Consider the following 21,352-nt stretch of genomic DNA (forward strand, 5'->3'; position numbering starts at 1 on the left):
CAAGCCTTGTACAATGTAAAAGGTTTTCAAAGATGTTACATATGAATGGGCAGTGCCTTGCAAAAGTCTTCATATCTCTTGACATTTTCACCTTTTTCACATCTTTTGCAGCTGCTAACAGGTTTTCTTCCAGCATTGCCTTCTATCTATTTCAATCTATCTTCCCATCTACACTGACCAGCTTCCTGCCTTTGGAGCAGAATAATATCTGCACAGCAGGATGCTACCATCACTACCTCTCATTCTAGGCCTTATGTGTTCAGAATAATTTGGAAGGTTATCTTTCTGTAACACATAGGGTTTCACATATAGACCAAGCAGCTTAATTATGGTGGCATCTGACAAGATCAACTTCTTTTCCTGCCTTGCTTGGGGCAAACAAGCAAAGCAGGACGTTTTCTGGCTTTCTTTCAACAATTGCAAACTCTGAATGAGACTTTGAATGGTTTTGTTTAACAATGGCTTCCTCTCTGCTCCTTCTACAGTACATAAGATTAGATTTGTGGAGTGCAAAGCTAATATTTGTCCTGTCGACACATTCTCCCATTTGAGACATGTATTAAATTTGCTCTGCCTTTTCTGCTAAGAAAAATGGTTAAGCATCAAGTCAAAATGCTGCCAAAATCTTTTTTAATGGTACAAAGTACATTATTTTAATGCATCTTGATAAGCGGGATGCCAAATATTCGTAGCCAACTATGTATTGACTTGAGTCTGTATTTAGGATTTTGACCAACTGTGGATCAAAGAAGCTCTACAATTAAATGCAAATGTAAACACCAACATCCCAAATTTAGGATGTCCTCGATGACTACATGCAAACATTTCATTAGTACTGATAGTACTGAATAAATAAAATAAGTTAAAACTTGACAGACCCACTATGACTGTATGCAACCAAAACAAAACAGGCTCAACGTTATTGTGCATGTAACAAGTTGATAACAACACTCACTTCCAGACTTAAGAGTGCAGCCATGCAGGATGCAGCAGGCAGGAACTATAGAGTTTCATCTGAGACAGTACTAAATCAAGCAGACATCCTAGAGCTTTTTTTTAGCTGATGTGGAGGAAAGTGAGTGTGAGAGAGAAATGAGGCAGGCAGTGTATAAGAAAAAGATGGAAGGAGAATGAAATAGTTGACTTTGACCAGGAGAAGAAAAAAATGAGTGTAAGAGAGCAGTGACAGTCACTTGAGAATTTTCTCCGTTTTTGCGGTTTTCACACCATTTACTTTTGATGCAGCGATTAAAGTCTAAAAATAACTTATTGTGGGCAGACAGAGTCACATAAACAGGCATGCAGACATTAATAAGCACATGCTGTTGTACCATTTGTTTTAACATTTTCCTCAGAAAAATCAAGGATATTAGTGAGAAACATGCTGCCATTGGTCTGCCTGGGTAGAGGTTTTAGAGAGCTGTCAGGTGCCGTATTATCCTCCGGGAGACAGAAATTGACATATCATCTCTCTCAGGAGTTGGGCTTTTGCAAACACATTTGCATTTCTTTGAACTATGCACCAAAGCTGCCTTAATACTGACAGTTTACTAACATTCAGAATTGTGTCAGATTTTTTTGTTAACTTGCCCCAGATGCTTGAACAGAAAAACAGTCGAATTCCTTTAATGGAATTCTTAGTTGTAATACTTTTGTTTTTAATCAGTTTGCCTGTGTGAACTCTCCCTGACATAATATTGTTTCACAAACAGCTTGATGAGCCCATTAAAAAGGAAGCCTGGGATTATTCTTAAGGAGAAACTATCAAAAGTTTTAAAACCAAGACTTTTTTCAGAAAAGGACTTAGACTCCAAACTAGAAACTACCGGGGAGGGTGTGGGGAGGATTGGGTAAAAGTATTAGTAAACCATACGGCTGATATATTAGCAGTCTATTTTCTAAACATGTAAATAAATAAAAATGTTGCAAAGCAAATTTAAAATTGCCTTACATGTAATATAGTACACAACATCACTAAGATATGGCATGCTGAACATTAAAACATTTACAGAGAAAATATTTAGTTGGTCTAAAATAAATTTAAACCACATCCTCTAGCAAAAGACGAGTGAGGAACCATCCTCCAAAAGAAGCCCATAACTGATTTGTCATAATTAGGGCCTGAGAGAGGGCCTGATTGGACTGGGCAGGCAAGGAGTAACTGCCTTACATGAAAAATCTAACACTTTTTAATTGAATAAAAGTTCTGCAGAGCCTGGTATAATTCATAGACAAAAATCGGCCAAAGACAAAACAGTGTTACGTAAACCGTAGGTGTAACCCCAATAGATAAACTTGATGATATCCTCATTAGTCATTAATAGGTGCCTTTCTCCAGTGGTCTTTGGGGAGATACACTCAGTGTACCTAAGTGTACCTTTGATAGATAACTTGGTCTATCAAAGGGGAACACAGAGACACACTAAAGAAACAACCATTCAAACCCATTAAGCTGGAGTACCTATGGAGAATCTGTGCATGCAAAGGAAGAACATGTAAAGTCCCCGAAGAAAGACCCAAGGCTAGGAGTTGACCCCACAACATTCATCTGATAAGGAAGACTTAGTCCCAACAAGAAGAAATCCCATTTTCTTTATGTTTACTTTATGAGAGTTTTGAATAAACCCTAATTTAATTTCACAGAGACAGTCTAAAAGGAAGGATGGTGGAAAGATGGGGATGGGCTAGCTAGGTAGAGAGGTAGAGCTGGTGTCATCTACAGAGCAGTGAGAATTAATACCAAATTTTCAGAAAATGAGATCAATGATAAAGAGCAAAAGACCAAGAACAAAACCCTGAGGTATACCTGAAGTAACTGATGAAAACAGTGATTTGTTCAGTTGGACATGAAGTTGAGAGTCAGAGAGATAAGTTTTAAACCAATTCAAAGCAGTGCCAGATGACATAACAATGGCATTTATGGGAAGGAAACAGGATTCAGATATTTTACCAGTGCATTGAAATTTGTACAGTCTGTCAAATAGTTTAATTAAGCAAAATTAAACCACGTCCACATGAACTGCAACACTTGGAATTCCTTTTTCACAGAATTAAGAAACATTACAACTTAGAGGGAGAAGAGTTTGACTACGACAGCGGTTCCTATTTAAAACTGAGAACATATTGGACAAAAACAATAGCTTCTTTGTTTCAAGTGCTGGTGTTGTTTTTTTGTTTGTTCCATTTCAGCTAAATCCAAGACTTAAAGGATTTTTGGGGTTCTGTTCTTTGCATTTTCGACAGCATCCCAAGTATTTTGGGAAAAAGGAAGTAAATAAAGGCTTTAGATGGAGCTCTTCTCTTCCCTCTGCCAAAAAGGTCTCTTACATATGAATATCTTCTCTTTCTTGCAGTTTTCTTCTACATTATGTGACAGACAAATGAATGCACTCGTTTTCTCACTACATGAAAAGACAAGTAATGAGGACAGTTTCTACTGGAGACAGCAAAAATAGAAACCAGTCTTGTCTTTATACACCAAGAGCATAAAAGCCAATGAAAACAAGAAATATATATGTTGAGTGCCATATGTGTGCCAGTCACACTATACAGCGTCTTCTGTGTTTATTAAAGAGCTGTCTTAAGAACTGACTTGAAGCTTGAAGTGAAGCTGGAAATAAAACCAGGGGTAACGTAAACACACACTGGCTGCAATCAAACACAACATTTTAACAGAGTGACTTAAACATAAAAGAAAAAATATAAAAGTAAATAAAACTCAAGGAGTTTTTCATTAACCATGATTATATATGATATATATGCCTATATATACCCTAACCTTAACCATATATATAATTCCTTTTTCCCTTTTATTTTTAAATTATAACTACACATGTTGCCTTCCCAATTATTAGAGTTGGTAGAAAACATGGATAAATATGAATAGGTAATAGACAGGTGGACACATGGACAGATGGAGGATGGGTGGATGATTAGACAAACTAAAATGTTTTCCCTATATTTTTCTGCCCTACTGATTGAAAAATTATGAAATTCCATGCTTTCTTGCCTGGTCGTGTTCTTTCTGCACAATTCTACTCGATTCAAATCTCACTTGACAGCTCAGTGAATGGGCTTCCTCCTATTGAATTGAATTTCTCCAAGAAAATTTCAACTGGGCCAATCAGAGAACAGAAGGAGAAGTTGTGAGATATGAAGTGGATTTTCTGAGCTCTTTTAGAGTCTGCCTGTAATTTTAGCAATGGGAGCGGAAGAAGTCAACAAAGCCATCCGGTCTGTGTTGGTTTCGCTTTTAAATATTGAATTAACATTAACAGCTCTTCTGTCTTCGCAGTGGAGGCAATTTTGAGGAGGGAGAAGCTAAGCAGGCAATTTCTGGTAAGCTTCATAGAATCGAACTGGTGTATTACAAATATCACAGACAAACGTTAGCGATTCGGTAAAATTTTAAACTTCAACCGAGTCCAGCAAAAGCTAAGGTTTTGAGGTTTCAAATCTGGAACAAAGCCTAGAACAAAGGGCTGTTTTTTAACAATCTAATGCTTTTCTGGACTACATATGAGTTCTTGTAAATCTATCAGTATGTCTACAAAGATCATTTAACAAAGACGTTTTAAATTGTAGAATAATATAAGAAACTTATAAGATTATAAAAAGAAATAATTTTCAAGCTATTGCTTCTAAAAGAGACCAAAAAAACAATTTGTGATTTACTTAACATTTTTGCTATTAATTTTGAAATTTGTCTTAGTTTTCTGTTATATATCAGTGTCACTGCTACATACAAGTTGTTGATGGTCTAAGTCTTTCTATCTTTTTTTCTTCTGAGAAATACACTTTATAATTAAAAAATATTATAATTTCAAGGCTATATTTGTAGAACAAAAACAGAAAAACATTTACTGTGTGTGACAATTAGTAACACCTCAGGCTGTGACATTCTTTTATCCCTAAATGCTGAGCAGACCTGAGACAGACCAAAAACAGAAAGCGGACTATAGTTAATTTAAAAAAATCCCCACCTCTATAACTTTTTAATATTTTGTCACTATGAGGGATGATATTTGACAGACTAACACAAAGTAAGTAGCACACAGTTGTTAAGTGGAACTGATGTAACTAATGGAGCAGCTGTAATTTAGATGTCATCAAACACATAAAACAACAAATCAAACTGTGGCTTACCATCATCTATGTCTTTGAGGATGCTGACTTTAGTGGTAGGATAGTGCATTCCTAGCCGACCTCCAACAGGCAGGGTCAGAATCACATTGAAGCTCTCCACTTCCTCGTACAGAGAGTCATCGATGATCACCACGCGACACATCTTCTCCCGCTCTCCTTCGGCGAATCGAAGGATGCTGCTGTGATCCTCCGGACGTGAAAGGTAGTCTGAGTAGGACAGAACGGTGGTGGGGATCGTTCCTGTGGCAGAACCTTTGGAAGAACCAGGAAAAAAGGAGTACGAGGAGATGTTTAGAAAGTTATTGGAGAAAATTGAAGATGAGTTACACTGGTGGAAAATTAAATGCGGCTGGAAAGGCACAATTACAGCTCATAGCTTATTGGGCATAAACTGAGACTCAACTGTGCTGTAAACAGTAGCAGAGCTAGTGCATGAAGATAAAACATGGTTTGGACTATGACGTATTCCTGACATTTTAGTTGCCATTTCCTCATCAGCATTTAAAGTCTCAACTATATGACAACAAACGGTATATAATAAAGACTATAATTAGAGCAACTAAACTTTTTTAGAGCAATCTCTATAGCTCTGCTCCTGTTTGCAGGTGGAAGAAAAACTGACACCTTTTCCACACTGTAATTTTTACTGCTACACTCTATTCAGTCAACATTCCTATATTCTTTATTTATTTATTAGCTTTGTATTATTTTTCTTCTGTTTTTTTCTTAAAAGATACACTTGGCCCAGTGATACTATGTTTAGTTGTGTCCAATTGTTGCCCTCTGAACTGCATAGCTCATACTGTGCTTGATTCTGATGGAGGGTTTTTTTCATGTTGAAAGAGAGTTACTCATCTTCACTTGTTCAGAATAAGGGAGAGTTGCAAAGTCAACCTCTTAATTGCACCCTACTGATCTTCATTATATACTTTTTTATTGGCTTTAACTGATGAGTTGAATTAGACATCACTGTATCATAATTTAGATTATAAACTGATTTGTTCACGTGGCTTCATATTAAAATATTAGCATATTGTGACCTAAAAATTTCACATTTACATTTTGTTAGCTTTAATTGATAAAAAAAGTATTTTAAATCATAAGACTTTTCTAATCAGTCTGATCTGCACCACCAGATTTTAGAAGTCTCAACCATGTGGGACATACAAAGAAAAAGGAGCAGATTCGTACCCTGCTGTGTGGAGCAGACCACCATAAGAACCTCACTTATGTCTCCACTGCGGTGTACGGGGATGAAAAGCTCCCCAACATCTTCCTCTACTGAATGGATTGGTTCAGGAAAGAACACGGTCGACTCTGAAATAAAAGCAAAAGAGAGAAGATAAGGGTTAAGTTAATGATATGTGTAACGGTAGGCTGTAATCCACAGTATGTCAGGTATTGAGGAAGTTATGCAGGCTAGTCGCTCTATGACTATGTACTCTGTGCAGCAGCTGGTAGAATTTTACTTTTATCTACTTAGGTGGTCATCCTGCAGTGAGGTTATGCATATGAAAAAAAATCAATCTCCATCACAGTTTTCTGATTTGATGCAACCAGAGGGGCTCTTCAAAGACACCTTACGGAGGATTTTTTTTTATACCACCTCGCATGTGGCAGACAAATACAATTGCAGGCCTCCCAAGATCATCACGCAGGGTTTCATCACCTGGGAGTTTCATTCATCGACACTTGTATACACAGACCGGTCAGCCATTTAGATTAATTGAAAGCATCATCTATCAAAGCAAAAACCTCGTAGTGTGGCAATAGAATGGTTAGAGTTACTTCCCACACAGCAATCTGGGGCCAATAAAAATAATAATAAAGTGAACTAACTTTCAGCTTGTCTCAGATCTTCTGCTGCTGTCTATTTTCGTAGAGAAATAAGTGATTGAATGAAGGGAGACTCAAAGAACACTTGTGGATTGCTTTTGCAGCATGAACACCAATTAAAGAGTAGACAATCCAAAGAAATAGATTTATCTTTGAAACAACATATGGCGTAAGAAGAGATAAACACCTGAGAAGACTCTTTGAGATGAAGCCGTCAATATAAGACAATCTTACACACAGTGGGAGGTCAAACATTTCTCCTCTCTTGTGATAACACTTGCTAAATCGTTCTCCCTCCTCTCAATCTTCCAGCGTTTCTCCTTTCTGCTACAGCCTATAATCTGTTACTCCCCGGGGGGAAGTTGGGAGGCTGGAGGTTTGGGGGAGAGGGAGTGCTGCAAGAGCAGGATTCTGGGCTTCTCCGCCTTACCTATTCCTTTCACACACTCAAACGCACCATGAATTTCCACTCCCACTCCATGCATATACTACAAACTTCATCTCACCTCATAGTACTTTCACGTCTCATTCCACCATTTCCTCCTGCACAGCCCCTTAATCCAGTCAAGATTTAGAAAAGGCAAACTTTTCATCCAAGTGGGCCAAGTTCACCTTCTTGAGAAAAACACTGTCATTTTAAAACATTCATGGGGAATGTGAAAAAGTCACACGCTTGTGAATCTAGAAGTGCTTGCATCTAATCTTGTTTTTATCTGGCAGAAAAGAAAGCAAAACAGGAACTCTGTTTCCCTTTAATAACTCTGTGTAGCACTTCTCAAATATTGATAAATCATAAATTTTCTATGGATGCAGGGATGTGTTCTGTGTAGTTTTTTCTAGATGTCGGTCTGTGCACTTTGAGCACCTATTATAAAAAATATGCCATATGCAACAAGAAAACTAGCAATTGATAAAGAACACATAGGTTCCATCTTTTTAACCACAAGTAAACCTCTATTGCTCAACAAAGCCGTTGACCTTGTACCTTCAAATATAAATATGAGAAAGAAAACCATACTTCATATCAATGTAATAGCATTGGTGCAAAATGCAAACAGTAAGAGTGCCACTGACATATAGCATCACTGCGGAAGAAAAAGCAAGCAAGATGTATTACTGACTGTGGCGAGAAGCAGTTTCTTGCAGCATACAGTCAAACAGCAGGCTGCCACCTTCAGCTTTAGTCAGCACTGTGCATGGATTATATATGGAAGTTTGCAGGAGGACACTCAGCTATTGCAAAGGAAATGGACTGCAGCATGAGCCCAGTTCTGCTGGTATTAATCAAAAAATGAGGATGAAAAGAACATATGCACTTTTTTTTATAACATTTTTATAGTGGAAAGAGGGGCTGTACAGTGGCGCAGTTGGTAGAGCTGTTGCCTTACAGCAGGAGTGTCAAACTCCAGTCCTGGAGGGCCAGTGTCCTGCAACTTTTAGATGTGCCACTGTTGGACCACACCTGAATAGAATAATTAGGTCATTAGCAAGGCTGTGGAGAACTGCTCTACACAAGGAGCAGGTAATTAAGCCATTTCATTCCAAAGTTTTGCACCTGTAGCAAATCTAAAAACAGTAGGACACCGGCCCTTGAGGACTGGACTTTGACACCTGTGCCTTACAGCAAGAAGGTTCTGGGTTCGATTTCCGGCCCGGGGTCTTTCTGCATGGAGTTTGCATGTTCTCCCTGTGCACACGTGGGTTCTCTCCGGGTTTTCCGGCTTCCTCCCACAGTCCAAAAACATGACTGTCAGGTTAATTGGTCTCTCTAAATTCTCCCTAGGTGTGAGTGTGTGTGTGCATGGTTGTTTGTCCTGTGTGTCTCTGTGTTGCCCTGCGACAGACTGGCGACCTGTCCAGGGTGTACTGCGCCTCTCGCCCAGAGCGTAGCTGAAAATAGGCACCAGCAACCCTCCCGACCCCATTAGGGACAAGGGTGAACAGAAAATGGATGGATGGATGGATAGTTGAAAGAACTATAAAATGTTTACAAAAGTATTCACAATGCCTGAACAGACAATGCTCTGACACCTAAGGTTCTGACTCATCTGTGGTACCTTATGAAGCAAAACTCATTGAGTAAAAATATGATTTTCAGCATAATATCATCTTTCCTTGTCTGCTCTTGTGTTCAGCTCTTCTGTAAATACTGGGAGAGACCATAAAGCTTTACATAAAGCAGAAAACTAAGACTGAAGATTATCGTGAATACACTGCCACAGTGAAACATTGGCAGTATAATTCTATGCTATTTCATTAGCAGGGTCATGGGAGCTGGTCACAGTTGATGGGAAAGTACATAGATAAAGCCAAACAAAGAGTATTAATAAGTGGAAGAAGACTTGTTGGAGTTTACAAAAGACTTGAGACTGAATAGGCAGATCAGGTTCTATCTGTGTATTAAACAAACAGTCAATAAGTGAATAGAAGATCTATTCACATTTTGTGGCAATACTTGAAAACTGCTAAGATGTTCTCCATCCAATCTCAGTGAACATGCGCTATTGTGCAAAGCTGGTAGAGATATTTTCAGACGACTTAAAATAGCACATAAAAAGTGGTTGTACCTACTATTAACTCAGGTGAGATGAAAACAAATCCATTTCTGCACATTTCTAGGATTTTACTTGGAAATACATAAACATTTTCCCTCTGTTCATCTTACACAATGCACCACTTTTGGTACATTTTATTTTACCAAATAAAATATGTAAAACTAAAAAATACCGCAAAACAATATTTAGCAGCTCTAAAAAATATTGCACAGTCACACAAACATTTTCAGTACCCTTATAAGAAGAAACTGTTTGCCTAAATCTTGGAATGGTTCAGTTAAAGCTTAGCATCTCCCTCCTCGAAAGTAGATATTAACCGGACTGAAAAGTTTTCAAGGGAGGGAATCTTCAACTGAAGGACCACACAAACACTGGTTTCATCATTAAAGACCACACTGTTAATGCCACAGGCAAAGCCAAATCTTCTCTGGGCCCATTAGATTACAGAAGGACACATCTTTGTCACATAAGACTGTCCCTGGAGACAGCAGAAAACAAACCACCTCCTAACCCCTCCTCACACATATCATAATTAACCCACAGGGGAGGAGGATAGGAGGCAGGAAAATGAAGCAGGGAGAGCCTGGAAGCTAGAGAATATGTCGACAAATGAGCAAGACAGTTATGAGTAACTGTTGTGTGTTTTTAATTACGTAGAGGCTGAGCTGGAGAGAAGGATAATGCATACAAATACCAAAAAGCTAAAGTGACAAAAGAGTAAATCTAACATTGATTGAGCAGAGCTGTGCCACTTAATATTCCATTAACGTTTCAATTTTAAGAAGAGAGAGAGAGAAAAAAAAACTAGGGCAGAGAAAATTGCAATAAAACCCTAAATAAGAAGGTGAGCTCCCTGTGTGTGGGTGAGTGGAATGTCTGATTTTATTGCTACTTTTTTAACACTTGTTTTTTTTTAGAAAATTAACCACCAAGTTCATTTTGAGGAGTAAGAACTAGAAACATCATTCTGAACAAAAGCAATGCATCATCCTTAAAATGCTTCTCATCTGGCTAACATGTCACAAATGAATTTCCATGCTGCAGCTGAGAGATTTCACAACACTCCATATCAGCAAGAGACAGTGTTTATACTGACATTTTCTGTCTTTTACTTTTCTTCATTTAATCATATATGCATGCTGCACATGAAAATATTTCATTATGGAAAGTGTAATTGAATGTCAAGATCATTTTGAGCTATTTTCAATGTAAATACTGAATCTCTTATTTTTTTTATTTATATTTATCAGGATGACGTTAGAAAATATCAAAATCTTGATATATGATAGATAAAATTGAAGTCCATATTAGCCTAATCTGCATTTGAGCAGAACATCTTCTGTCATTCAACACATATATGAAAGGATAAAGCTCAAATATAATCCACAGTCAGTCCTGTGAAAAAAATCCTTGTGCAGTTTCACACACATAAAAATCTGAAACTGGCTTAGTGGCAGAAGCTGAACGATGGGAGTACATTACAGAGGTGTGAAAAATGTATTAGTAGTATTTGCAGCCCTCCTTATAGAGCTTCTGTTTTACATTGTAAGTGTTTGTTAACCTTAAATGTTTTGGGTCTTTAAGCAAATTTAGCAACCTCTGTAAATATAAAAATATTTTTGAATTAGCTTAAGCAAAAAGATATCAAATTAAAGAAATAATAACACATCTAAAATTGTAGCAAGGAACAGATGAGAAACAATCTATGACATTTAACAGTCTGAGAAGGGTTACAAAAGATTTTTCTAAAGCTTAAGGACTCTAGTGAACCCCAGCTACCCAAAGAGTTGAGAAAACACAGGACAGTGGTGAGCACTGAGCAGCTGGCCGGCAAAAAGCACTCCAAGAGCGCATCCGTGACTCATCTCAGGAGGCTACAAAAGAAACTAGAATGACATCTAAAGCAAGAAAGGGAGCAGGCAAGAATGGCATCCATGGGAGAGTTGCGGGGTGGAAACTAGTGCTGACCAGAAACAACACAAACTCTCATCTTGCTTTTGCAAAAAAAGACTTTGAAACAAGATCCCAATATGAAAGTTGAGCTTTTTAGAAGGTGCATTTCCCATCACAGCTGGTGTAAAAACTAACAAAAAAAGCTAAAAAAGAACAATCCAATGACAATCAAACATGGCAGTGTTAGTGTGATGACCATGCTCAGCTTTGCTTCTTGAATATCTGGAAAACCTACAGTAAATAAGTTATTATTTGAAGTTGCTGGGTTCTTCAGCAAGACAGTTCAGTTCCTTATCCCGAACCATCTTGCTTATGAGGTAACTACATAGGTAATTTTCATTTAAATAACATGTTTTAACCTGATGGTTTAGCTATCTCAGCCCAAATAATTTTGATCAGATGACATAAAAGAACATAGGGTTATGCATTTTACAAACATGCATAACAACTCCACTATTTAATGTTTGACGTCAAAGAGCAAAGATTAATCAGTGTCATCAGTAAAGGGTCTGTTTCAAACCAGCTTGTAACACAAGAGGATGAGCAGGTGAATGTTGTGAATTTACCAGAAATTAAAATGTTGCATGCGTAATCTGGATTTTGACCTGGATTATTCCTGCTCTTTCAAGTTTTAATGTTTTTCTACATTTAATATATGGACAACAAAAACAAACTATTTGCCTTTCATTTAAGAGATTCTCATATGTTAGCTTTTGGAGAAATGATTCCCTGCACACATAATGGATATACTGCAGGATATAGAGTGTTCATCAGCAGCACTGACCATCATCTGGGTCTAGGATCTCCACTGTTGCTGAGATGGGAAATTCCATCACTCCCATCACTGGTTCTGACAACAGAATTTGGAAGGTCTCCGCTTGCTCGTACTTATCGTCTGTCAGAATCTGAACACGCCATGTCGCTCTCGTCTGTCCTGGATTGAACTGGACCTGCTTTTGAGACTTCCCCTTGAAGTCCTCATCTTTTCTTGCACTACCATCTTGTGTACCAATGCCTGTGAGGAACAAAGAAGACAAAAAACACAAAAAGAATTAGTCTTGCAAAATGAATGTAATCAATATGCAAGAAGTTGAGGGAAAACAAAGACACAAGCAATGGGGGAGTGACAGGCACAAGAAAGAAACAGATGAAAAACAGATAAAAAATTCACACCCTTTAACAGAGAGGTGAGGAAACGAGTGCTGTGTCTATTCTCTTCGCTGATCACTTAGAGAGGAATGTGTGAATGATATGTGTGACTGAAATATTTAATTTAAGGCCCACTCTGTTACAAGAGAAATTAGTTACAATGCAGTGGTTAAGTTTTTCCAACTCTGTGTCACATAATTTTCAACTAAATCTGATCTGAATAAATCATTTAATGTAACTCTATTTCACTGCGATATATCTAATGGCACCATCAAAATGGGGAGTTAATCAACTGGTAACACTGGCTTTCAGATTAAAGACAACAGGGAACACTGGTGGCACTTATGCAATGCGTTACGTCTGGAAGTGAGCTGTTCATGTTTCTTTGTTTACAGTCATAAAGCCCTTGGCGAACAAACAGAATTGTTACTACACCAGGCAGACAATCATGCCTGTGAGTCCAGGACAAAAGGATTTGTTATCTCTTTTCAGACGTTCTGATGCCTGCACAAACAACAAAGGGGGTGACAAACATATGCAGATGGGATTGGATACATATTGAACATGAGCATACTGTGATTATTGAATGCAGAAGATAAGCTGAAGGTAAATGTTGCAACACAACAACAAAACACAGTCACACTCATTCAAATGAAATTTTTAATTTTAGCGTTGTTGCATTGTATACCAAAAAGCATAAAGCAGAATGGGAATGTTTTTCTGGCATGTATTACATACCAATCTAGGCCAGAACAGATGAAAGAAAATACAAAACAGATAGCTGCATGTAGAATAAGTGCAATAATGTCAAGTGCACAATAAACAGCAGCCCAACATTTTAACAGCCTGAGTCAGAAAGGTAAATCTGGTGGTCCTGGTTTTGATGTACCATTTGCATGTTTACAGAAGCTGAAAAAGTTCCTGGAGAGGGTTTGGAGAGACACAGCGGAAGGAAATCTGACAACAGAAAATGGGACAAAAAACCCATGTGCTGAAAAAATATCTAGGTCAAGGTGTAAAACCAAGGGCTGTTGTATATAAGTCAGTGAAGAGTTCATAATATGCAAGTTCTGGAGGATAACATGTTCTAGGAGCCCATGGCAACATATAGTTTGATAAAATCTCCCTCTTTTTGATCTCAAGCAGTGATATTTGATGTATATCACAATAATAAATCTGAGTAAATGTACAGTGCTGGTCATGCACAATCCTGATCATCATGATGAATGTCATTGATTGATTATTGATTTCAAATGTTTTCTTCTTTCTTCAGCTTGGTATGTTATGTCATATAACTAACAGCTTTTGTAAATCCAGAAATGGGTTCAAAAGCTTGAATGAAGATACAAACTACTGCAAGATACAAACTACTGTTTATGCTTTCTGTAGTCACTAACACATGAGTTTTAGTTTGATAGATGACAATTCTTGTTATCATAAATGGAAGTCTTAATTTACAATGAGTGACCAAGCATTCAATAATTGCCCTGGGTGAAGATCATGACCTGGATCACTGTTTTTCAAAACATGGATCATTTACGGCCTTAGCACCTAAATTTAAGGCTACCAGTAGTTAATATTCTTAACATTATGCCATAACATATAAAAGTACATCCGTATTTTTTACTTTCACCGTCCATTCTAATAATCAGTTTATCCACATAAAATAAAATGAAAAACACATGGAACAAAATGTGCCTTTAGAGAAAGAAAGTGTTGATCATAAAGTCTGTGAACTCTCACAGCTCCACACTTATTCTGCTCTCTGGAGAAAAAAGACACAATTTGTGGGTCATATTGAGGTTCCCTCTGCGTAGGAGGATATATACCCTCCAAACTTTTGATCACATTGACTGTTAGTCATGGATTAAAAGACCCTGATGTTTGTGTCTCAAAACAAAAGTTTCAAGTTACAAAACAGTTCTTTAAAATTCCCACAAATACTTGTCACACTCCAAGTTTACCTTATTTTTGTCTATTGAGAGATTTAAATATCTGATCTATTAATGCTTATGGGATGAGATTAATTACTTCATCAACAGAAAAATGTTGCCTCATAGTTGCAACTATGAGGCTGGAATAAACCCAACCACAGAGGATATACAATAACCAGGCAAAGGTGCACCTCTTAGCAGTTCCCCATTTATTTCTCACAAAAATGACATAATATAACAAATTATTTGCTTATGCTAGTGTTAAATGGGATTCTGATGTTAATTTAATTTTGTGTCCCAATGGTATATCACCCATTATACATAAAAAAGACAACACTAAAGGAATGAGGGAAAGTAAAGCAGGAGAGAAGAGCAGAGTGATATATTGAACAGGCTAAAAATCGACATGTCTTGTCAAAGTAACACAACAATATGACAGATTAAAGAAAGAGATTCTCAGTAAGTCACAAATGTGTAAAACACAGGCAGTGCAGCGCAAGGTCATCACTCTCAAGAATATGTCCTAATTATAGCTAACAAGGATTACAACTAAAGTAACTCATGTTTTATGGACTACCATTAACAAATTCAAACTACCCATAGTCATATGTCCAGCATAAACTGTTACATGTCCATGCAACACTTATAATAATAATTTGCTTTATTAATAGCATTTGTAATCTGGTATTGCATAGATTTATCTGCTTTTTTATTGTTTTCTAATCTCACATCTTCTGCATTCTGTTACATCTGTCTACATAAAATCTGCTGTAATTTAGTTTTACTTCAGTATTTTTTTCTTACATTAAAAAACTGTTATTATCACTCATAGGGTTTTAATCATAGTTTTCTGTCAAAGTCTTTGGGTCTTCATTCATCTCAGTTTGTGTTAATTGGTCTCCTACCTTCATTTTCCTTCCTCTTTCCACAGCTGTACAACATCTCCTCTAATTAGATAATCAGGTTTCTTTGTCATTTTCCACACTTTACCTTTTTATTGAAGCTCCCGGTTTTTGTTTATAAATTTAGAATTTATAAAGACCATTAAATTACAGTGACCTGTAAAAGTTAAAAGGTCTTCAGTTTTGTTTTGTTATTTACAAAAAAGGAAAAAGTGTAACATGCATTTGTGTTCAGCACACTGAATCAATACTTAGCAGAACATTTTGATGCAATTAAAGTGGTAATTATTCCTGGGTTTGCCTTTGCCAAATTTGCTCATCTAAAGACAAAGACTTTCACATATGGTGTAAAACTATCTCAGCATTTCAGAAAAAAAAACAAACAAAAAAATCATGCCAATAGTCAAACATTAAGGTGGTAGCGTCATGCTTATTTTTTCAATCATATGAAACATTTAAGTGTGACAAAAGAGAAAAAAAAACAGAAAAACTAAAATGCTTTTTACAATGCTATTAAACAGGGAAAGCAGATTTATTTGGAACTTACCCCAATTAAAATACAGTTTATTTTAATGAAGATAACAGAAGAGTCATAGACAGAGGCATGTAAGCTGCAAAAGGTCCCCTCATTTTAAAACAAAGCTTTCTAAAAACACTGATGAACTAAAACTAAACAATACTGGGACTGTGAATTTATTCAAAATATGTGGGAAGTGCAGGGTGTACAAAAAATATCAGTTTTAACCTGTGTGAACTGAACTGGAGCTTATGCTTAGAAAGTGTGAACTGGCACCACATTTTAAGTAGTATTTTGTCTTCAAAGACAAACAGTGGATTTCTAAGGCTATATGTTAGGATTTGTCAGCAGAATATGGCAACCTGTTACTGGATGCAAAAATCCAGAGGCTCAGAAGCAGAAGAGTTTTGAAGCGCTTCTTGTCGCTTTTGGTTGAAATCAAAGAGTTCATACAGTCCAAAGGGGAAGATGCCTCACAGCTCAAGGACACAGAGTGGATGCTTGACCTTGCATCTTAAACAGACATCACTAGGAAACTAAAATGTTTGAAGTGTGAGCTGCAGGGTGAGAGCAAGAGTCACTGATGGTAAGCAAATATAACGTTTTTTTGAAAACTTTATATTCTTCTGCAGAGGTTCTGCAGAAAAGGTGGAATAAAAATAAGAAACATAGACTGCTTAGACAGAACATTATGATCACCTGCCTTAAAGTGTGTTAGTTCTCCATTAGCTGGAAAAACAGCCTTTACTAAGCAAGGAATGGACTCCATTAGACCACTGACATTTTGGTGCAGTTTCTGGCATTACAACATTAGCATCAACTTCTTTAAGTCCTGCAGGGTTTTTTTTGTTTTTTTTTTAAACAAATCTTGAACTAGTGAAAAGAGGCCACAGCCATAGGGGGAATACAGGTTTTCTAAAAGATGTACATGGTATGAAGCAATGTGTCGGGAGGTGACATGTATTAAATACACAACCACATGTACAGAAACAAGATTTCAAGCAGAACATTGCTCAACATTCTGCTGCTGGGTTGCCTCCTTGCCATACATTATTACATATATTATTCATCAGCTTAGGCCACCTTCGTCTATTATTCAGTAGTTTTGGTATGATGCTCTTGATCCCCATTGTTGGAGTGTTGGACTGGGGTTAGCATGGGGAAACCCCGCCTGTTCTGAGGCTATGCAGCCCCATTTAAAACAAACAGTGATGCACCATATATTCTGACACCTTCATATCAGAAGCAGCATTAAGATCTATAGCAATGTTAGCTAATGTAGATCATGTTTTGGATCACACCATATGGAACAGTCTCATCAATGAGCGATAGGTTTCCATGTTTCTTCCACAGATGCTCATCATAACTTTCTACAAGTTTCAAAAAAAGTATTTATTCAGCATTTCATCAAAGTTACTCAAATCATCAAGCTTCCCTTTGAGGAGCCTAATGCTTCACTCAAAAAGAGGCCTGGGGTATCAGAACAGATAAGAGTTATTTACTTTATATGTCAGTGGTTTAGTGTTATGCCTGACCTGTATATTAACTAGTGTATTGTTGTAATATTAACAGAATAAAAGTGCAGTGGAAGAATCACCTCGATCAGTCTGTGCAAATGGATGCAGTTCTGTGAAGAGGAGCGGTTGTGTCTGAATAAGAGCTTCTCAGGAGAAGCCTTGAATGCCCACAGATGAGGCGATGAGAGATTGAAGAAGACAGTACATAAACATGAGAAGAGCTAAGTCGAGTCACAGCAAAGCAGAAGCCAGGAGGTCAGAAAACGGTGATATTTGTAGGAAAGGTTTGGAAACACAAATTTATAAAGAAATAATGTGACACATGTAGTGTCGCTGTATGTGGACTGATTTAATTGATTGTTGAAAGAAGTGTGAGAAAAAGGTGAGCTTAAAAAAAGAAGCAGGACAATCCAGACTGATCAACATGTTCTTGTCCAGGGCTATCCTGCCTAGGCTTTTGCTTTGCAGGGGCAACTTTAAACCTTGATCTTACCCCCGTGTTCCTTCTCTGCTCATCCTCACTACCTATACACCTGCTGGGATGGTCTCTGTAAAAAGCTCTGCTTTAATGTTACTTGAAACCACACAAGCTTTCATCAGCAAACCATTGCAATAGCAGCAGGCTTCTCGCAACATTCTTCCCTGCTTTTTATTTTATCCCTGACATATTCCTCGTTGAATCTGGAGCGATCAATCTTTCTCTCCGTACACCCGAATCACAGCAATTATTCTGTGGGTTTTTCATTCTTGCCTTGGCTGCTTTATCTGTTTAAGAGTGGTGATCTTCGATCTTCATAAATATTTTTCTCTATGCTTTACCCTCACACAAAAATTTACATTTTTTAACAGAAAGAAAGATTTGAATTTCACGGTTTCTTTTAAGACTTGTCAACAGATGTTCACAAAGTAATGTAGGGGACACAGGAAACATGGTGCTCTAGTCAGATGTGAAAACAAATAAGCCTTATTTTTTAGCTAAAAAACTACTTGCTAAGTACACGTTACCCAGAAAAATTCATAACCATGGTGAGAGATGGTGGTAACATCATGCTAAGTGTCCATCATGCCAGGTGAACTTAGCAAACATCCATCCTAAAAACAAATATAGACATATAGCTATAGTTCCAATTGAATATTTAAACAGTCAAGTGCTGTGCAAGACTTGAAAATAGTTGTTCACAGATGATCTCAAAACAATCTGACTGAGATCGAGAAGAATTTGCCAAGAAAAATGGGCAGATTCAGCCTCTACAACTTCAGATCTGATGATGACAAAAGGGTTGTAATTGCTGTAAACGTTGTTGACAGAATTTAGTGACGTGCTGTGCTGGTTTTTATGAGGTGGGAGCATGTGGATTGAATAATTTTTTTTCTGATTTTTCACTGATAATTTGGAAAACAGTTTAACTAAATTCCACTTCACTACACATAAAATCTATCACATAAAACTCCAAAGAGATAAATGTGGTCATAACGTGACAGGATGTGTAAATGTTACACAGAAAGTCACTGTGTATACTAATTGTTAATGTGAAAGCCTTTAAATAGTACATACTGTACATGCACTCAGCAGCTAAACCTCATAGGTATTGCCTTATGACAAATCCAATGTGCTGTAAAAATATTTCTGTGAAAATATTCTATCGACATCACACACTTAATGACAGTATATTTAAATTCCTCCCTGTGACTTGGAACTGTGGTTTTGTTTTTGAATCCTCATTCTCTGCTCTCTGTATCAAAGCAACAAAGGCAATGGAAGAAGTGAGCCATTATAGTCAAGTACAGTCAAGGGGTACAGGTCAGTAAAAATTGCTATAGTCAAGCTCAGTCAAGTTCTCTGTACACACACACACACACACACACACATATATATATATATATATATAAATAATATGCTTCATTATACACCTCTTTCAAAAATCAGTGGCATTTTTAAATATTCCTGTGGGCATAATATATAATGTAGTGTTTTAATTTGCATTTCACTGTTATCTCTATTAAATATCAGTAACCTGTTTTGTTCCTTTTTTTTTTTTTTTTTTTTTTTTTTAAATGTGAGCTTTAGTGTTTCCTACTTTCACAAATGAAAAGACTTTGGGCTATGAAGTAAAATGTAATAATTTTCTAAAGCCAGAACAAGAATTACTTCAGTTTAATTTTCACCCCAGCCATGGACTTATGCCTCTGCTGAATTTCTGGGAGCTACATCAGCCTAGATGAAAGTGGTTTCAATTTGAAGTGTTTCAGCAGTTCGTCAGAAAGCCATGTTACCTAGACGCTGCTTCTAAAACACTGTCTTGTAATAGGATGAGTGTGTGTGAGTGTACCACCTATGAGTGTTCAGAGATAACCATGTGTTTTAACTGTGCAAAGACAGAGAATCAGAACATGGTTTCTCATTTGTACGTAAGGGACAGACTTCAAACCGTCCCAAGTGGTGTGAATTCTCATGAGTATATCTACCCAAGTTGATACATATTACTGTACAATCTGTCAAACTGGTATTTAAAAGGGACTCTGGGGTTACAAAGACCAGAATGACGATGAGAAGCGTCAGAGTAAAAGGTGCTTACAACTGCTTCTTGTTCATAAGCAAACCAGCTGAAGCATGATAAAGTCAAGGCTAAGGGAGGTGCTCAGAGATAGCATCGTCATCATCCCTTAAACCTTCGAACCTGCACAAACACTTCGACATAAGCACAAAAACATGCTGTGCTGTTCCTTTTAACACCAAATCACCAACCTCTGCCACTCTGAAAGCTTAGTATTAGATTGACATTGAAGCAGTAGTAGTTTGGTACAACTGAGATATGTGTTATATATATACAAAGAAAGAGAGAGAGAAGAGAGAAAGACATACATGCATGTGTGTACATATATATACTGTATATATTCAGCCGGCATGTTCTGCAGGGAATGCTCTAGAATATTTCAGATTGATGAAAAATATATTATTCTTTCGGTATGCTATTATAGGTTGGCTTTCATATGGTACTCCTGTTTTATAGGTTCTTCTCCGTGACCTCTTTTCCAACACTAGGTGAAATATTTAAAACCAAAAATATATCCTGGGAAAAGGAATTATATTTTTAAGATCAACTGAAACATTCACTGTGAATCTTGAAGGCCTAATGGTCTCGAGGTTGCACTAGATTGTATTTCTGTTCTGAATCTGGTGGTAAGATTCAAAACACAAATTTGTGTAGTTCACTTATAAATCCAAAAATGCAATATTTTATTAGCTTGTATTTAATATATTTAACCTAAAATCTCTTTTGCTTAGTTTTTAAAGTCTATCCTGAATTCTTACATGTAAATGAAAGAGTTATAAGTTGTAAATTGTATATATGATGCATGTATTGATAAACCTAACATAAGACTAAAGTTCAACTTATTATGTTATATTTATTTGAAAGAAAATTATAATAACCCCCAGCAAAATGCCCTTCTTCTTTTTTCAAGAAAAATTAATAAAATATTACCAAGGAGTGAGGGACGCCTAAAATTACCTTGGCCACACTTTAATTACTGAAACTTCCATATGAAAATTATGTAAATTTATCCTAATTAAACTTCCATCAGTCAAAGCAAATCACACTGTTTGTACTAAACTAATAGGAACTGTCTAATTAAAGTCTTGTGCAATTTCCAACTAAACAGCTGAATTACCGAAAATGATGCATGAAAATTGTTAATCTCATTGCAAAATTTAATTTAATTTGCTGTGGAAATTCACAGGGTGTGTTTAAGAGAAAAGGCAAGTTTAATTAGTAGAAAAATGTAACAGCAGCTTACTAATATGTATTAGTATTAAAGTATTTGTTAATAATAATAATAAAAA

General features: G+C 36.8%; 1 protein-coding gene across 1 annotated transcript in view; it reads right to left on the minus strand.

Annotated features, from left to right (window-relative positions):
* Positions 1-21,352, minus strand: part of LOC122844493 (FRAS1-related extracellular matrix protein 2-like) — a 68,723-nt gene that overhangs the window by 19,597 nt on the left and 27,774 nt on the right. Inside the window, exons 4-6 of the mRNA XM_044139999.1 lie at positions 12,274-12,504; positions 6,337-6,462; positions 5,146-5,397 (exon numbers count right to left, since the gene is read on the minus strand). Coding sequence (XP_043995934.1) covers positions 5,146-5,397; positions 6,337-6,462; positions 12,274-12,504 — 609 coding nt within the window. The remainder of the gene's footprint in view (positions 1-5,145; positions 5,398-6,336; positions 6,463-12,273; positions 12,505-21,352) is intronic.

The sequence above is a fragment of the Gambusia affinis genome, linkage group LG15 (assembly GCF_019740435.1).
Source record: "Gambusia affinis linkage group LG15, SWU_Gaff_1.0, whole genome shotgun sequence".
NCBI classification, from domain to species: domain Eukaryota; kingdom Metazoa; phylum Chordata; class Actinopteri; order Cyprinodontiformes; family Poeciliidae; genus Gambusia; species Gambusia affinis.